Source organism: Polypterus senegalus, chromosome 18 (genome assembly GCF_016835505.1).
Source record: "Polypterus senegalus isolate Bchr_013 chromosome 18, ASM1683550v1, whole genome shotgun sequence".
Lineage (NCBI taxonomy): Eukaryota > Metazoa > Chordata > Cladistia > Polypteriformes > Polypteridae > Polypterus > Polypterus senegalus.
This window is the reverse complement of record NC_053171.1, coordinates 9,057,384-9,077,372: the sequence shown is the minus strand read 5'-3', so window position 1 is coordinate 9,077,372 and position 19,989 is coordinate 9,057,384. Positions and strand designations below refer to the sequence as shown.

The 19,989-nt window shown below is 41.6% G+C and overlaps 2 protein-coding genes across 2 annotated transcripts in view; one reads left to right on the top strand and one right to left on the bottom strand.

The window, feature by feature from the left end:
• kiaa0586 (KIAA0586 ortholog) overlaps nucleotides 1-8,673 on the bottom strand; it is a 215,379-nt gene extending 206,706 nt beyond the window's left edge. The window contains exon 1 of the mRNA XM_039741637.1: nucleotides 8,559-8,673. Coding sequence (XP_039597571.1) covers nucleotides 8,559-8,658 — 100 coding nt within the window. The 5' untranslated portion in view covers nucleotides 8,659-8,673. The remainder of the gene's footprint in view (nucleotides 1-8,558) is intronic.
• timm9 (translocase of inner mitochondrial membrane 9 homolog) lies at nucleotides 372-18,144 on the top strand. Its single transcript, XM_039741639.1, has 4 exons — nucleotides 372-476; nucleotides 6,606-6,666; nucleotides 10,500-10,595; nucleotides 17,691-18,144. The coding sequence occupies exons 2-4, from the start codon at nucleotides 6,628-6,630 to the stop codon at nucleotides 17,823-17,825; spliced, it is 270 nt and encodes an 89-aa protein (XP_039597573.1). The 5' UTR covers nucleotides 372-476; nucleotides 6,606-6,627; the 3' UTR covers nucleotides 17,826-18,144.
• Nucleotides 18,145-19,989: the final 1,845 nt, after the last annotated feature.

The following is a 19,989-nucleotide window of genomic DNA, read 5'->3' as shown; positions in this document are numbered from 1 at the left end:
CCTTGAACCTGTGTAACATTATAACAATTTATATCCTTTTATCTTTTCAATCTATGTAATTACGTGAATTGATTTAGTACTGAAAACAAACACACTGTCAAATCATTTAATCGTTTAGTTAAAAACAAAAACTGTTAACGGTAATTTGTTTCTAGCCGGAAGATTCTCAAATGGAACTCCGTCGTGGTTGCCAACGAGCAAGTAAACATGTCGCATGAATGGGTGCAAAGATTTCGAGAGTCCAGCAAAAAAAGATTAAGTGTTTACTCAAAAATTTTTCTTATTTTTTTCTTTTAATTGTGTAATTGTGCCAGTGCGGCAGGTTTCTAAAAAATTATTTTAATGTCGAATGCTGATTTCCAAATGAGAAGCTCCGTGTGCACCAGTCACGTGCTCATAGTGCGCTGCCCACCCTTCCGCCTGCAATCCACACATGAGACGGGAAGAAAAGGAAAGTGGCGTTGATGATCACTGCGGTAGGTGTTATGTTTGTATCGTTCAGATCAAAAACTAGCTGTAGTCAGCTGATGAGGTTATTTTCTAGGTAACACTTCATGCATTTTACGGTCAGTGAAAAGACAGATTCGCGAGCAGAGCCTCCATTAAAGGCGTCAGAGTTCATGCCCTTGCTTCGATGCTTTATTTCTCAATGTCGCGGCGACCAAATCGTCCCCGACTTCGCGTGAAATAGCGTCACTCAAGCCAGAAGCTATATTTTTAGATTTCCTAAGGTAAAGGAAATAGAGAACGTGAGATCACGCCTATTTATATTTTGCGTATTAGTTCATTCAGAATTAGGTAATACTATAATAATAGTAAGAATAATTATTCACATTTATATATTATTCGACTGTCGCTACAGGTTAGGAGGCGTCAAAGTCACCAATTTGTTATTTACAGATGATGCTGTATTGCTGAACGTAAAGAAGAATTGCAGGAAATTTTAAACATTGGAGTTGATGACAGTAAAGAGACGGGACTAACATCAGCGGTGGCACAACAATTTGGAGGCCCTAAATTTTGAACTGTTACGGAGGCCCCTTTGCAGCCAACATTAAGGTGTGGGTAACCTCTGTCATCATCTTCAGTGGCATTGTACCATGACAGATTACCATAATTAAAAAAATAAATAAACACTACAGCTAGAGGTGGTAAAAACCTCTTTTCATACAGTAGACACTAAGCAATGCTGACTTACATTGCTTCTGGGACCCATCTGGGATTAGGGATCTTGAAGTTTAAGCTTCATTAATTTAATATAGTAGATCCACCCCTAACTAACATTGAATTGCAAGAAGATGCAGATAGAGGAGGGAGTTTGGGAGTCTGCACTGATAAAGTGTGCTGCCGCATGCACCACACGACAAACCGCTTCAGGATCCCATATTAGGGCCCGAGTGCAGCAATGCAACGGGTGACACCACAGCACCACACAATGGAACAGTAGGAGGTTTTGGGTTTTTTTTTTCCTTTTCCTTACAGTAGCTGGAGTGCCACTTAAAAAGACAAAGTTGTGCCAAAATGCAAGTTAAAAGTTAAAAACCAAAAAAGGTTAAGCAAATGGATCTCTCTTGTTACCTGGGTCAATGCAAGATGAAAGAAATGATCAGGAAATTAAGAAAAGGGCTGCTCTGGCAGAAACACCTTTGAATAATAATAATAATATGTTTTATTTATGCAGCGCCTTCATACAATCAAGGACACAACAATTCAATAAACACATTAACAAAACAATAATAATAATTCTTTGCATTTATATAGCGCTTTTCTCACTACTCAAAGTGCTCAGCAATTGCAGGTTAAGAGCTTTGCTGAAGGGCCCAACAGAGCAGAGTCCCTTTTGGCATTTATGGGATTCAAACTGGCAACCTTTCGATTGCCAGGGCAGATCCCTAGCCTTAGAGCCAGCACTCTGAATCACATACAAGAAAATTAATAAAACTCATTGAAAAGATGTTTTTTAACAGGAGTTTGAAATGAATAGTTGATTTTTTCCTTGCGAAGGCTGAGAGGAAGAGCATTCCAAACTTTAGGGGCTATCACACTGAAAAGCTCTGCCACCCATAGTTCCTAACCTGTATTTAGGTACAATGAGTAAGTTCGCATCAGACTATCTTAATGCACGGGCAGGAGTGTAAGGAAGGCAGCTGCTCAGACAGATCATGACGGGCTAAACCATGAAGGGCTTTAAAGGTGAGAAGAATAATTTTAGATTTGATTCTTGAAGAAACTGGTAACCAATGCAAATCACAGAGGACAGGAGTGATGAGAGCAGATTTTTTTAGTGTGTGTGTGTAAGTAGACGAGCAGCAGAATTCTGAACATCCCATAATCTATTGACATATTTAGTCGGTAGGCCATAGAACAGTGCATTGCAATAGTCCAGACGGGTAGTAATAATGAAAGCATGAATCAGTGTTTCAGTGTCCTTCACACTCAGGAAAGAATGTTGTGGAGGTGGAAAAGAGCTGTCTGTACTATTGAGCTAATGTGTGGTTGAAAAGTAAGAAGCTGATCAAAGATGACACCCACATTTTTTTTTTTGTGCAGTTCAAAGACGTAACTTCCAACAACAACATTTATTTATATAGCACATTTTCATACAAACAAATGTAGCTCAAAGTGCTTTACAAAATAAAGAATAGAAAAATAAAAGACATGGTAACAAAATAAGTCAACATTAATTAACATAGAATGGATGGACATTCTAAGGTGTCCTCTTTGGTCTGACTTAATGTACAGTGCATCCGGACAGTATTCACAGCACATCACTTTTTCCACATTTTGTTATGTCACAGCCTTATTCCAAAATGGATTAAATTCATTTTTTTCCCTCAGAATTCTACACATAACACCCCATAATGACAACGTGAAAAAAGTTTACTTGAGGTTTTTGCAAATTTATTAAAAATAAAACAACTGAGAAATCACATGTACTTTAGTATTCACAGCCTTTGCTCAATACTTTGTCGATGCACCTTTGGCAGCAATTCCAGCCTCAAGTCTTTTTGAAAATGATGCCACAAGCTTGGCACACCTATCCTTGGGCAGTTTCGCCCATTCCTCTTTGCAGCACCTCTCAAGCTCCATCAGGTTGGATGGGAAGCGTCGGTGCACAGCCATTTTAAGATCTCTCCAGAGATGTTCAATGGGATTCAAGTCTGGGCCACTCAAGGACATTCACAGAGTTGTCCTGAAGCCACTCCTTTGATATCTTGGCTGTGTGCTTAGGGTTGTTGTCCTGCTGAAAGATGAACCGTCTCCCCAGTCTGAGGTCAAGAGCGCTCTGGAGCAGGTTTTCATCCAGGATGTCTCTGTACATCGCTGCAGTCATCTTTCCCTTTATCCTGACTAGTCTCCCAGTTCCATCCCCACAGCATGATGCTGCCACCACCATGCTTCACTGTACGGATGGTATTGGGCTGGTGATGAGCGGTGCCTGGTTTCCTCCAAACGTGACGCCTGGCATTCACACCAAAGAGTTCAATGTTTCTTCAGACCAGAGAATTTTATTTCTAATGGTCTGAGAGTCCTTCAGGTGCCTTTTGGCAAACTCCAGGCGGGCTGCCATGTGCCTTTTACTAAGGAGTGGCTTCCGTCTGACCACTCTACCATACAGGCCTGATTGGTGGATTGCTGCAGAGATGGTTGTCCATCTGGAAGGTTCTCCTCTCTCCACAGAGGACCTCTGGATCTCGGACAGAGTGACCATCGGGTTCTCGGTCATCTCCCTGACTAAGGCCCTTCTCCCCCGACCGCTCAGTTTAGATGGCCCGCCAGCTCTAGGAAGAGTCCTGGTGGTTTCGAACTTCTTCCACTTACAGATGATGGAGGCCACTGTGCTCATTGGGACCTTCAAAGCAGCAGATATTTTTCTGTAACCTTCCCCAGATTTGTGCCTTGAGACAATCCTGTCTCGGAGGTCTACAGACAATTCCTTTGATTTCATGCTTGGTTTGTGCTCTGACATGAACTGTCAACTGTGGGACCTTCTATAGACAGGTGTGTGCCTTTCCAGATCATGTCCAGTCAACTGAATTGACCACAGGTGGACACCAATGAAGCTGCAGAAACATCTCAAGGATGATCGGGGGAAACAGGATGCACCTGAGCTCAATTTGGAGCTTCATGGCAAAGGCTGTGAATACTTATGTACATGTGATTTCTCATTTTTTTTATTTTTAATAAATTTGCAAAAACCTCAAGTAAACTTTTTTCACATTGTCATTATGGGGTGTTGTGTGTAGAATTCTGAGGAAAAAAATGAATTTAATCCATTTTGGAATAAGGCTGTAACATAACAAAATGTGAATACTTTCCGGATGCACTGTCAAAATTCAGGGGTAGAGGATGATAATCCACTGTAAACAGTGAATTTCCCCTTGGGGATTAATAAAGTATCTATCTATAAAACTCACCATTAAGTTTTAGTTTGATTCTCTTTGCTAGAAGGAAGGTTAGCTTCATCACACTCTTGACTTGTCAGGCTCCAATTTTGATGCAAGTGATCTGGACATGTAGATCGAAATGAACGTGAGGTACCAGCATCAGCACATCAATTCCCAGCCGATTGTGTGCTGAACACGTTTGTTTAGCCGATGTGCCTACAGCACTGTTTACCTGGGACGACCGTCACTTACGATAACAAGAGGTACAACCCAGATTGCGTCACACTGTCACTGCCACCCAACTGCCCAGGCACGACAACTGGGCAGCCGGCCCACCATGTATTCCTGCTGGCCAGTGAGTCGCCCCTGCTCAACCGCTACTGTCAGAGATGCACTGACTGCAGCTACAGCATGTAGCAACAGATGTTTAATGTTGATTTATGTGTGAAACCATTGCTTTTTGTGCTTTTCAGAAAACTGCATTTTTTTAATATTCAGCCCTCAGAGTTAAGTTATATTGAATTTTTGCCTATATATTACTGTATAGTCTATGGGAGGTTTACAAGCTGAGTTGAATTGGTATATTCTAACTTACTTCTTGTCTCTCTGACTATAGATTAGTCTCGGTTAGTGACCTGACTTGTTGAGAGTAAGGCATGGAGGGCACACAGTTTTAAAGTTTTAGTGTAGCTGCTGGAGAGTAAGGCAGGATCAAATGCATTCAGAAGTTCATTTTAAAAGATTTAGTGAAAATTCAAAGCAAACAGTCCAAAATGGGAAAAAATGTAAATTCCTTAAACTTTGCTTTTCTTGTCAAACCTCAGTTGTTTCTGTATTTGAAGATGCTCTACTTAGCCTTCAGTACGCTCTAAATGTATAGCACTGCACGTTTAATAGAGCAGGGATCTCAAACTCTGGTCCTGGAGGACCGCCGTGGCTGCAGGTTTTCATTCTAACCCGTTTCTTAATGAGTGACCTGTTTTTGCTGCTAATTCTTTTGCACTAATTTCAATTGAGTTGCTCTTTAAGACTCAGAACCTTTAATTGTTTCTTTTTCCTTAATTAGCTGCCAAACAAAAATGAGATACAAAATGAACCAAAAACAACCGGTATCCAACATACAATATCTGAAAATAATGAAAGATGAAGCTCGCAAGAATGTCGATCTGCTCAGGTCCACAAAACATTTGACCAGCACTCTTAGAAAATAGAAAATCAACAGTTTCGTAAATGTCTGCTAATGCACCACGAGAGCAGCAACAAGCCACAGAATTAGGGAACGAGTTTAATGACCAGAATCGTCACCTCATTAAGCAGCTGCTTGAAGTGAAATTGGTTGAAGTTTGAGGCCCTGACTTAGTTGGTCTTCTGCTGGCTTACTCACTTCACTTTTCATTTCTGTTTGGGTGCCATTTAAGGAAAGAAATGAAGCAATTCAGGGGAACAAATCTTAAAAGAGAAGTCAATTAAAATTAAATCACAAGAAGTTAATTAGCAGCACAAACAGAGCACTCATTAAAAAAGGGTTGGAATGAAAACCTGCAGCCACAGTGGTCTTCCAAGACCAGAGTTGGAGACCCTTGTAATAGAGCACGTGTCTTAATGTTCCCCATAGTATGTAACGTAACGTGAGGTAAGGAATAGACAAAACATTTGGGAGACATCATCAGAGCTGAGGCATGAAAAGTGATGCATTGCTGGGTGAAATCGATGGATGGAAAGCATGAGGAAGGCAGAGAGGCGCCATTAGTTGAAATGCTGGCAGATGGTTTAGGAACAACAGGAGAGTTTTAGAAAGGCAAGGAAAAGAGACCGGTGGAAGAGCATCAAACATGGCCTTACAGAGAGAAAGAGAGCACTACAACAGGATTTTATAATGTTGACGTCACCCTGCCGAAAAATTACCCCCCCATAACTCCAGACCGGAAGGTCAGAATCACTACACATTTCATCTGTAGACCTGTCGATTATGCCCTCGACATTTCATGACTGGAGGTAAAACAAAGGCCATTTTTGTAGGGTGAATTGGTCACAACCCCAGTATACAGCTGTTCTTGTTTATTAAGGATGGAAATACTTTGCTGGGCTAACTGTGAATCAAATGGAAAAATAACTTTTATACTGTGTGTCAGGAGTCTGGTCATTTAATCCTTGCATTAAACACAGTCCATGTTTGCAAAGCGGTTACTCACAAATGTCTCTATTTGATCTTCACAGGTCTAAGCACTGTCTTGGAGAAATGGCGGCACAGATTTCGGAATCGGATCAAATCAAGCAGGTAAGTCCAGGTCAGAGTTTTACAAATATTATAATCGCTTTCATTCTGAATGTCCTGATGAGGGTCAGTGTTGCAATATGGTGGGCTGGACAGGCCAGGCTACTCTGTGTTCAGTAACATCTAAACATTTCCACCAAGAGAACTGACAGTCTGCCAGGTCAAATGTGAGCATTAAAAACAAGCCGCCTAAATTTAGAACTGCACTAACATGCCCTAGCCCAGGGGTCGCCAAGTCCAGTCCTGGAGGACCACCGTGGCTGCAGGTTTTCATTCTAACCCTTTTCTTAATGAGTGACCTGTTTTTGCTGCTAATTCAAATTCATTTAAATGAAGTTATTTGACTTTGTCAACTCAAGCCCCTTAATTGTTTCTTTGTCCTTAATTAGCTGCCAAACAATAATGAGATCCAAAATTAGCCAAAACAGGACCAGCAAACTGTGACCATCGCACAATATCTGAAAGTAAAGAAAGGCGAAGGTCTCAGGAATGCTGATCTGCACAGGTCCACAAAACACTTTACTAGAGCTCTTAGAAAAGAGAAGATCGGCAATTTCAGAAATGTCTGCTATTGCACAATAAGAGCAACAACAAGGCATGGAATTAAAGAACGAGTTTAATTAACAAGACTCTGCACCTAATTGAGCAACTGGTTGGAGTGAAATTGGTTGGAATTTAAAACCCTGACTTAGTTGGTCTTCTGCTGGCTAACTCACTTCACATTTCATTTCTGTTTGGGTGCCATTGAAGGAAAGAAATGAAGCAATTCAGAGGAACAAATCTTAAAAAACAAGTCAATTAAAATTAATTCAAAAGAAGTTAATTAGCAGCAAAATCTGACCACTAATTAAGAAAAGGGTTAGAATGAAAACCTGCTGCCACTGGAGCCCTCCAGGACCGGAGTTGGGGACCTCTGCCCTAGTGAATTTTACATAGTCAGATTTTTGGATGATACCGCCTTAATGGCCCTGATTACATTGGAACGCTAAGGAGACAAGAACAGTCCACTAAGGCTCCCAAAGCTCACCAGTTCTATCCACTTAGTTACTCCAAAGTAACATCAAGTTGAGTTTTGTAACTCCCTACAGTCCTATCGTTATTCCATGTGTCTGTGGTTCTCCATGTGAAGAAAAACATTGTAACGTTTGTGAAAAATATACCCTCAAACAAGTTTCCAATTGTGTCTCCATGTTCTTGTTGAACTTAAAAATAAGTTCAACAAGAACATGGAGACACAATTGGATATAGATATTGGATATGAATATTTTTTCAGCTGTCTTCATGCAGGCGCGGGCTGCCATGGCTAAAGGAGGATCTGATAAGAGAACGAATGCGCAAAGCAAAATACTCTGTAGACAACGTTTTGCCTATTATTGCTGAATTGGACTCGGATGTACTGCACTCCGGTTTTGATGCAAGTGATCTGGAGATCAGAAAGGAAATTGATGTACCAGCATCGGTCCCTACTGATCATTGTGCTGAATGCTTTCGTGTAGTGACCGGCAGCTGTGTGAAGATACTACTGTACATCATTATATGTTGACACCAGCCTCGAAAGAGTTAAAGAATCCGCCTGGATCCTTTCATAACCTGTCTTCTTTTGCTTAAACTGAAAAGGTTCAACTCCTTTAATCTTTCCTCATGCCTCATACCCTACAGTCCTGGCATTAGCCTAGTTGTTCTTCCTTGGACTTTTTTCTAGTGCTGCTCTGTCGTTTTTTTGTAGCCCAAAGGCCAAAACTACACACTTATTCTATTAGCCTTCTTAATGTCTTCTCAACACTGTCTGGTAGTTGATGGAGATGAACTCATTGTGACTCATAAATCTTTCTCATAAGCAGTACTTTCAATTTTCAGACCTCCCATTGTGTATTCAAACCTGCGTTTTTACTTACCGACAATCTGCGTAAGCCTATGTTGCTTGCTGTCCAAGTTTCTCTGTAATAAATGAACAAATTTTAGATTATCTGCAAAGTTAGTTAGTTGGTTATCCATTCATCCATTATCCTAACTGCTGGAGCCAATCCCAGACAACACTGGGCGCAAGGCAGGAAAGAAACCCCAGGCAGCCCACCGCAGTTGGTTATTTATATTCCTATCCAAATCATTTATTTGTATATAATATTAAAAAGAGCATTAGCCCTAGCACTGACCACTGGAGGACATCACTCTTAAAATCACCCAGTTCTGATGAGGTTCCTTGGGCAATGAGGAGATGGCCTACAGGTAAGAGGTGCCACATCCAGGGGTGTACAGACAACAACTGATCCTCCATACCACCAGAAGAAACAAGGAGATTTCGGGAGAGCTAGTCGTACTAACCACCAAACCATTTACATGTATGGACAGATGGTGATAAGTATCCAAGGCATTACATTTCTTTGTGCCTGTATAATGAATAAACGGTCAAGGTCAGTAAACACCACCTACCTAGTAAAAAAAAAAGTTGTATAGAGGCTGAGAAAATAGAAAAAGAGCCAATTCTCTCAGACACCCTGATAAATGTCTGCCAGTGCACTATGGAAAGCATACTCTCCTATTGTGCTACTACAGTAGGGTACACCAGCTGCACAACTGGGAATTGGAGAGATCTGCAGTGGGTGGTGAAGGCAGCTCCACAGGTTACTGGTGCAGAAGTACCAAACCTGGGTAATGTACAGCATATGCTGTCTGATTGTTAAAGATGGCGAGCAACACAAGCAAGGATTCAACCCACCCAAGATCATGGTCTGCTATTCGCTGTGCCATCTGGCAAGTGGCATAGGGCTATCAAGACATGTTCAAATAAATCAAAAAACAGTTTCTGCCCCAGGGTGGTGACTTCTGTCGTTACTTCTCACCTTTCCATCACTCCCCTGCTCTCATTAAACCCTGTGTACCCTGACTATTCTTTCATCAACATTAACATTTGATGTTAATTTCTACAGATATTTTTACTGTATGTTTAAATAGGAGTAAAGTTGGTAGATTGTGGAATGTGTTATACTAACATGATGTTTTTACCATTAATATTAGATTATTCTACCATATCATCATTGTTCATCTTATCATTTTCATTGTTCTTTCCTCTTAAAGTGATATCTAACTGAGCTAAGCAGTGAGAGTTGCCACACCATATTTCATATTTATTTACAGTGACAAAGGATCTTAATCATTTTACAAAATCATATTAAGTCACTAGTGTCTTCTGATAATTTTGTCTTCAAATGGGTTCAGTTTAAAGTCTAGTGGCCGTCTATGCCGAGTTTGCTCCTTCTCCCAGTGTCTGTGTGAGTGGTACTCTTCTATCCTTCCAACAATTCTGAAATCGTTCAGGTGGAGTTCATTTTTTAATCCAAATTAACGTAGTGATGGTCTGGCATTGCATCAGGTATTTGCTCCTGCCTTGTGCCCAATGCTGCTGGCACTGGTGGCTGTCTGTGTAGAGGTTGCCGTGTCTTGTAGGTGTTAATTAGGTGTTCATCCCACATTTCTGAAAACATGAAGCTGAGGTTAACTGGTAGCTATCTATAAACTGGCCGCCCTGGGTGATTTGAATGTGTCCTGTAATGGCCTGTGTAACACTAGGGTGTGCCACCAGGTTTGTGCCTAGTGTTGCTGGGTAGGATGCCAACTCTTCTCTAAACTGGATTAACCATGGATGGGTGCCATTAAATGGAAGAGTAGGACCGCGTTAGGCCTATGATTTGATGGTAGGACATGTAAAATCTTAGTCAAGGCAATGGTAGGATTCATTTTATGGTGAATGTGCAAGTGTTTCATTAAAATAGGATTTATTCGTTTTAATTTCAATAACAAGCACCCCTGATTTTTTTTTTCTTCTCTATTAATTTTAGTTTAAAGAATTTCTGGGAACATACAACAAACTGACAGAGACCTGCTTCATGGACTGCGTGAAGGATTTCACAACAAGGGAGGTGAAGCAAGAAGAGGTAGGCTGTCGTGCTAAACCCCTTAACTCTCTAACATGGAAGTATTGGCGAGGTGCCTCTGTGGATCACCAAGCTGAAGAACATCCCTTAACCAGAGTCTGTGATCTTTATTTCCAAGTAGACCTATTGGATTTTATACTGTACATACTTTATTGGTACGGCACTGAGCTATGGTGACACCACGTGGTGTTGCCTAGCAAACCATTTCAATAGTGAGCACAATTCAAAGGCACTTTATAAGTCCTGCCAAAATAATACAGAAATTTATTTTACACCTGGCCTGAGAATACAGGGAGTTAAGTGACTTGAGAAGATCTTATGTTTGGATTTTTGAGAGGCAGTTCATCTTGTAGTACTTGGCAGAGTCAGATGGAGTCCAAACTGTTCCCATGAAACAAACCAAATAACTGAAGTGAACATCAAGCTACCCTGAGAGCATATCATTAATGTTTTATTAAAAACAGGCCAATGAAACCAGCAAAGCTATCACTATCAATAACTAACATTTCCATAATATTGCCAGGTCAGTACAAGGTGGTCTAAAATGCATTACTCGGAGTTAACAGCCACAGCTCTTCAGGAGGGAATGTCTGTCAGACTTTTTGTGTGGTGTTCACGGTTATCCCTCCAGAACCTTCTGAAGAGTGGCACGTTGGTCAGACATGCAATTAAGGGCCCTGTCACTTTGATTTTTTGTCAGTCGCAGACTCCAATTACATAATCATAGTAAACTGGCGGGGGTGGTTAATGACATACACAGCAACTTGGGCTTTGGTCACCCGTTATTTTTTATTTAAAAAGGCACACGTTAGTCTCAGTTTGGTCCCTTCGTCCACAGTAGCTCAGCGTTTTCTGAAAACACTCTCCAGAGCCATATATATACTTTTGACAACACTAGTTCAACATCACAGTGTGAAAATTTAAGTAGATGTTTAAAGCGCTCTGATTGGCGTGTGCTTCAATTCGTGGCCCTTCCCTGACTTGATTCTGCTTGTTACATTTTCTTAGCCACTTTGTTCGCGAGTTACTCTCAGTGATAATTCCACCTCATTATCAGTCATGGCTGCTTTGTGTGTAAACCTAAGCAGCAAATGAATGTCTAGCATGGAGGACACTTCCTGTTCTGCTGATGTGCCTGTGCCTAGTGCAGATGAACAGCTACGTAGGTCTTGTGTGTTTTCGGTCATTTAAGTGTGGGCCAAGGTATTTTTAGAAATGATGTGAAAGTTCTAGTGTCGACCGAGAGAGTTTTCGTTTAAGAACATAATTTCTGAATGAAAATGTAATGGTGTGGGCATATCCTCAGTTCAACCATTGTGTGACTCGCCCCGATGAATCAGACAGGTTTTATTTTGTCTTAAATCCTGTCTTTCCACTGGGGCTCAGTATTAGAAATCCATGATCACAAATTTAGGTGTGAAAATTAATTCAACTTTCAAACTTGATAGCCGTGTGAACGCAGTGGTAAAATCTTGCTTTTTCCAGTTGAGGCGGCTGTCAAAAACCAAACATGTTTTGTCTAAACGCAACCTTGAAACAGTGATACCTGCTTTTGTAACTTCTTGTCTAAATTACTGCAGTTTTGGAAATAGCCAGGCCTCCATTGTTCACCTACAGCTGGTGCAAAATGCCGCTGCACCATGTTTAACTGGTACAAGTCAGCAACTGCACATTACCCCAATTTTGGCTTCCAGTTCATTTTCAATTCCATTTTACTGTACTCTGCTATAATAACAATACTACAGCATAAGACGTACTTACATGGATGTATCCCACAGACTAGTGGCAGTAGAACTGTACGAATGAGAGAAATTGAAAATCTCACCATCTGTTAAATGGAGCTTCAGATCATAAATGTGTAACACCACATCAGGTCTGTTCATTTAATAGTCGGTATGACTTCTGACTAGAGTGGGGATTTTTTTTTGGTCATTTCCTTAGTAGTTAATTACTGTCAATATTCAGAGGAGACAGACTAGTGAGAATTTCATTGTAATACTAGGGGGCTTCACTTGCCAACCCCCCGGCCTACGCTATGCGCCAGCCACGTCGTGTCTCTGCCGCTTGCGTATGTGGAGTTCACTTTCACCAAACAACAAATCTTTTAATTCTAGCTGGATATGCCTCTTCCTTGGGAAGAAACACGAATTAGACAATCTACAAGTCTATGACTTAAACATTAATTCCGAGCAATATTTTCGATCTCTTTTTGCTGTTTTATTATTTCACCGAGTAATAATTTCTGTTAGTTTGTGCTAATGCGATCTTTACTATCATTTTTTTGGAGACTTTTGAATTTTTGTACTTTCATTATCTCTAACCTGCTCTGCATGTGTATCGCACCAGCGTTTTTGAATTCTTTATGACGTTCTACTTTGTCATCTACTCTTTGTCTTTTATTTCTGGCCCCGTGCCCGGGTAAATCTCTTGGCATAAAGTCTTGTCTCGCGGGACATGAAAGTACCTCTCTGAAAAAAGTCACGTCTTGTCCTAGGATTTTTTTTTTTATTATAATAGAAAGATGTCACATGCCAAGAACCTTGAATGAAAGTCACTCTTCGGTATTCCCAAACTGTGCTCTTCTCTCCAGGGATTTACTGTAAGGCAGCTACTTGCTTCAGAAGTGTGCAGCACAGCAGAATAACGTGAGCGACAATTAGGAAGGTGGCGGGTGGCTACTTTAAACACTTTGTCATTAGTGATACAGAGAGATGAGGTCAGCTTTGCTAACAGTCATCCTGTTCAGGAATTGCTTGTGTCTTGGCCCTGGTGCTTACTGGAATAGGTCTTAAGTTTCCCTGTGGGCCTGTTCTGACTAAGTACAGGTGTGCTTGAAAGTTTGTGAACCCTTTAGAATTTTCTACATTTCTGCATAAATATGACCTAAAACATCATCAGATTTTCACTCAAGTCCTAAAAGTAGATAAAGAGAAACCAGTTAAACAAATGAGACAAAAATATTATACTTGGTCATTTGTTTATTGAGGAAAATGATCAATTATTACATATTTGTGAGTGGCAAAAGTATGTGAACCTTTGCTTTCAGTATCTCGTGTGACCCCCCCTTCAAATGTTTCCGTTAACTTTTGCTCATTCCTGCACACCGGCTTGGATGAATTTGAGCCCATCCCTCCGTACAGAACAGCTTCAACTTTGGGATGTTGGTGGGTTTCCTCACGTGAACTGCTCGCTTCAGGTCCTTCCACAACATTTCGATTGGATTAAGGTCAGGACTTTGACTTGGCCATTCCAAAACATTAATTTTATTCTTCTTTAACCATTCTTTGGTAGAACGACTTGTGTGCTGAGGGTCGTTGTCTTGCTGAATGACCCACCTTCTCTTGAGATTCAGTTCATGGACAGATGTCCTGACATTTTCCTTTACAATTCTCCGATATAATTCAGAATTCATTGTTCCATCAATGAAGGCAAGCCGTCCTGGCCCAGATGCAGTAAAACAGGACCAAACCATGATACTGCCACCACCATGTTTCACAGATGGGATAAGGTTCCTATGCTGGAATGCAGCGTTTTCCTTTATCCAAACATAACACTTTTCATTTAAACCAAAAAGTTCTATTTTGGTCTCATCCGTCCACAAAACATACTTCCAGTTGCCTTCTGGTTTGTCAACGTGATCTTTAGCAAACTGCAGACGAGCAGCAATGTTTTTTTTGGAGAGGCTTTCTCCTTGCAACCCTGCCATGCACACCATTGTTCTTCAGTGTTCTCCTGATGGTGGACTCATGAACATGAACATTAGCCGATGTGAGAGAGGCCTTCAGTTGCTTAGAAGTTACCCTGGGGTCCTTTGTGGCCTCGCCGACTATTACACGCCTTGCTGTGGGAGTGATGATCTTTGTTGGTTGACCACTCCTGAGGAGGTGAACGATGGTCTTGAATTTCCTCCATTTGTACACAATCTGTCGGTCTGTGGATTGGTGGAGTCCAAACTCTTTAGAGATGGTTTTGTAACCTTTTCCAGCCTGATGACCATCATCAACTCTTTTTGTTAGGTTCTCAGAAATCTCCTTTGTTCGTGCCATGATACACTTCTACAAACGTGTTGAATTTCACTTTCAAACTAACTGATCATCCTAAAGGTTCACATACTTTTGCCTCTCACAAATATATGTAATATTCGATTGTCTTCTGTAATAAATAAATGACCAAGTATATTTTTGTCTCACTTCTTTATCTGGTTCACAAACTTTCAAGCACAACTGTAGGTTTAGGAAAATGAATGAATGGATGGATGATACATTTGTTTTTGTAGGCAATTTCACAATTGGGTGGGAACAAGGAACATTGCAAGTTAAAGCCTCACACTCACTTTCACGTTTGAGTTTTTAATCCATCATGCAAGAATAAATTCAATTCTCTTTATGTCTGTTGTTCACAGCCACAGTGTGTTTTTTAAAAATGTCAAACACTCCCACGTGAAGACTCACCACGAGGCACCCTTGTGCAGATTACTGTGCTTCCTGCCCCTCATCATCCCTCCATCATTGCCTCCCAACTGCCTTCTCCCGCACATGACGTTGAGGATACGCACACTTCATATGTCGCAGAGGTCAAAGTTTTTCTTCTGTTTCCAATAGATCTTTAGGATTGCAGTCGTCATAACTGGCAAAGGGGGCATCATAGTACAGAAACACCACTAACGTCTCAGCAGAATTTCTTCACTTTACAGGAAACAAGTCCACTGATTTTACTTGTTAATGACAAGTAGAGAGGCAGGTGGAAATCATTAATGCCAGGAACAATTTCCAGTTAGGAACTACACACCACCTTGTGTCAGTGACATGAATTTCACTTTTGTTTCATTAGCAAAGTAAACTACAGCTTTGCCACAAATTGAGTTTCACTCATCAATTGTTGCAAACAACAAATAGCTGGTGATCGAGTTCAATTCACGCACAGGTGATGTTCTCGCTACACAAGGGTGCTGTTTTTTTTTTATGGATCAGTTGAGTTGCTGGTTGTCTTCTGAGGGTTGTCCTAGTTTTTTGGTATCTTTGACACATTTACAAGGAATACATCACCCAGAAATATTCTTTTCTGTGTTACTTACCCCATGAGGTTTGTAGTGATGGCCGAGAAAAAAAAAACTGTTAGTCTTACGTTTTCATGTAGAATGAAAAGAATAAGTTTGGTGTAATGCAAGCCAGCAATGCCCAGTGCTGTACAGAGGCATACAGTGTGAAAAATGTCGATGGAAAAATTGTCACTTGTGTCACATAATCCAGTATTTCTCAACCAATGGGTGGTGACCGGGACTTGATATTTTTATAATGGAATTGGATGGCGGTGGGTCACAGCATGTCTTCATGCTCCGATTTGTATGTTTGAGTCACCACGAGGGGGACCCCCCTCTTCCCATTCTGACAACTGCTGTCAATTCACTAAGGGTAGGGCACCCACCTCCCAGTTTGACTAACTTATTGCTTTCATGAAGGGTAAACCACCTTCTCCAGTAAGCCCCAAAGAAGAACAGGTTCAATTCATCAAGGGGAAAATATGGATAGGGAAAAAGTGGGCCACAAAAGAAGGCTGCCATCATGCACATGTCTGATATCTGCTCAAATACCTGCCTTATTTGTTTGGCGAAAATATTGTTAAATATACAACCATTTCTCCATTAGCCAACCTGCTATACCCTAACTACAGGGTCTGCTGGAGCCAGTCCCAGCCAACACAGGGCGCAAGGCAGGAAACAAACCCCAGGCAGGGTGCCAGTCCACCGCAGGACACACACACACACACGCACCAGGGACAATTTAGAATCACCATTGCACCTAACCTGCATGTCTTTGGACTGTGGGAGGAAACCCTTGCGGACCCAGGGAGAATCCGGGAAGTGAACCCAGGTCTTCTTACTGTGAGGCTGCAGCACTACCCACTGCGCCACCCCTTAAATATACACTTCTGGAAAAATCTTTGCACATCATGAATAGAAAAATCAGGCCTCATGGGACTGAGCTTTTGAACATTAGAATTAGAACAATCTGGACGAGAACAGGCCATTCAGCTCAACAAAGTTCACCAGTCCTGTCCACTTATGTCTTCTTAAAAAAAAAAAAAACCCCATCAAGTTGAGTTTTGAAGGTCCCTAAAGTCTTACTGTCTGCCACACTATTTGGTCGCTTATTCCAAATGTCTGTCGTCCTTTGTGTAAAGAAAAACTTCCTAATGTTTATGTGAAATTTACCCTTCACAAGTTTCCAACTGCGTCCCCATGTTCTTGATGAACTAATTTTAAAGTCACCGTCTCGATCCACTGGCCTCATTCCCTTCATCATTTTAAACACATCAGTCAAGTCTCCTCTTCAGCTCTGTAAAGTCTCAGCTGTTTTCATCTTTCCTCATAACTCAACCCCTGTAGCCCTGAATCGGCCTAGCCGCTCTTCTCTGGACCAATTACAATAATTGAAAGAAAGATCACACAACTGGATATGTGACATCTGGATTATGCAACACAAGTAATGCAAGTTTTTTTTTTTTTCCCCCCACCATCATTTGCCACATTACACCATTGGTCACCATTGGCACTGGTTTAATCATAAACGTTTCTCTCAATCCTGCATTAAAACGATCCAGCAGCATTTTCCTTTCAGCGGCTCGTGTTCTTTTCAGAAATTCCCTTCCACAGTGGAGTAATATACTGTAGCCCTGATGTGAACTTAGTTTTGTAAAATTAGACTTGCTTGTGGGCAGGACGGTGCCGCAGGCTCCAAGGACATCTGGGTTCGCTTCCCGGATCCTCCCTGCGTGGAGTTTGCATGTTCTCCCCGTGTCTGCGTGGTTTTCCTCCCACAGTCCAAAGACATGCAGGCTAGGTGCATTGGCGATCCTAAATTGTCCCTAGTGCGTGTGTGTCCGGCCCCTGCCCGGGGTTCGTTCTTGCCTTGCGCCCTTGTACTGGTTGGGATTGGCTCCAGCAGACCCCCGTGCCCCTGGGTTAGGGTATAGTGGGTTGAAGAATGACTGACTGACTTGCTAGTATGGAATGTTATTTTCTTTTAATAAATTCAATAAAATGCTTTAAAAGAAAAATTGTACCACAGCCCTAAATTTCTACGCTTCCCTTAACAGATGACGTGTTCAGAAAGCTGCCTGCAGAAGTACCTGAAGATGACACAGAGGATATCCATGCGCTTCCAAGAATATCACATCCAACAGAACGAGGCTCTCGCCGCCAAAGCAGGCCTTCTAGGTCAGCCCCGCTGATGACTGGCCAGGGACGCTCGGAGCTTTCTGATGAATCCTTGCACCTGGACGCACCGTTACTCATGAAGTGTCAGGCCCAATGAACCAGAGTGGCCACACAAAAGAACAATGCAGCGACACAGCTGGACTCCATTTTAGGGCCCATTTGTGCAAGTCTCATGTGAAAAGCTGACAGGTGCTCGATGGAAAAAGCGAGGCCAAAGTGTTTACTTCTAAAGGACCATTGTCTTCAAGGTTTCCGAAATGCATCATGATTTGCAAAAAAAAATTACATGAACACTGCAGTGAGGGGTTTTAAAATAAAAATCTTTTCACCTCACTTGTTATGTTACAATTATGTATAATCAGCAGCCTGGAGCAATTGTTCTGGCCACCCTGAGAAATGAGGGGGCTGGGTGCAGATTCAAGAGGTTGACTAGAGGATGCTTCTTTCCATGTCTGTTTCAAGGCTTTGGGCTCCTCCTCGTTGTACCTTCGTCACCTTCCTGAGGTCACCTACTTCAAAACTGTTCCTCTGTAATGGGTTTGTCGTCCACAAGTTCCAGTAAACTGGGTGTCTAAAGCCTAACGGTTGCTTTCTTGGGTTATTTACCAGCCATTACTACACCACATAGCTCATGTGGTAGACCCATCCAAGACGAGAAATAGACCTCTGTTGTAGGACTGCCCCGAGTAGGTAGCACAAGGCAAGTTTGAATGTCTGTTTCTCATGCTCAACTGATTCCCCACTACTTGAGATATACACAAAAAATGAGTTAAAAGGGTACAGTCGATTCAGAAAGAACTCGGACCACTCCACTCTGCCTACTTCATTGTGCTGGAAATTTCATTTTAAATGGATAAATTTGCTATTTTTGCCCATCAATGACAAAATTAAAAAAAGAAATCTCTCAGTCACAGAAGTAGTCAGACCCTTCTTTCAGTACTTTGTAGAAGCCCTTTGCCAGTCTTTTTGGGTGCGTCATTCCAAGCTTTGCACACCTGGATTTGGGCAATTTATCCCTTTCTTCCTGTCGGATCCTCTAAAGCTCCATTAGATTGGCCTCTGGAAACTTTCACCTTTGGGTCTCTCCCCACATGTTCTATGGGGTTTAAGTCTGTGCACACACAAAGACGTCTCCCAAAGTCACTCCAGCAGTGTCTTGGGTGAATGCTTCAGCTTATTGAACGGTTTCCACCCTCCAGTCTTTGGTCGGGTCTGTACTTTGCACAACGCGTGTGCCTGCTGACACTACTACTACGCAAGCAGTGTACCGTTTATGCGTGTGTAGGTACTTTATGCGAATCTGGAGGATTCCACCAGGTGGCAGTGTGACATCAGTGTGAGACCAACTGCATTGAGAATTGCTCGAAACATCCATTAAATGCCCAGGACACGTTTCCACAATATCTCTGAAAAGGATGGATGTTTAATGATTACATCCATCAATCCAGGGAGACACTCATTCCAGTAAGCAGTGGCCGTGAGGCAGAAACAGTCCCTGAACAGGGCATCAGCTCATCACAAGGTGAATACAAGCACTCACACATTAGCATCATTTTAGCGTCACCAAATCCCCAAACCTCCATGTCCTTGGAAGCACTTTGAGCTACATTTTTTTGTATGAATATGTGCTATATAAATAAATGTTGTTGTTGTTGGAAGGAAACCGGACCACAATGTGGAAACCCACCAGGAAAACATGCAAACTCCAGGCAGGGAACACCAGTGATGCGACTCTCAGCGAGGCAGCAGCACTACCGCTCCGCCACTGTGCCACCTCCACGTGTAATTATGAACAGTATTCATTATTTAGATATAGTTAATGATAAATCTATAAAATGTTACATGCATGCTTTAACACATTTCATCATTAAAGTGATATCAAATATAAAGCTAAGGATTCTAAATTTGCAGAGAGCTGGAAGATCATAAATGTAATGTGCTCTGTGTGACAGTTTCTATCTGCTGCTGTAGGCACAGGTGGAAGCCCCAGAAGCACATCGTGATTAACAACTGGGTCGGTTTTAAGATGACGTTTATGACAGTCTACTTTAATGACTAAAACCATGATAAAGTCAAAATTTAAACTTTAACGATGAAATTGACCTAAATCACTCTGTCACTAATTTATTTTTCTTCTTTGGCTGAAATACACTGCTGTACACTCTGATGCTGTCGCAA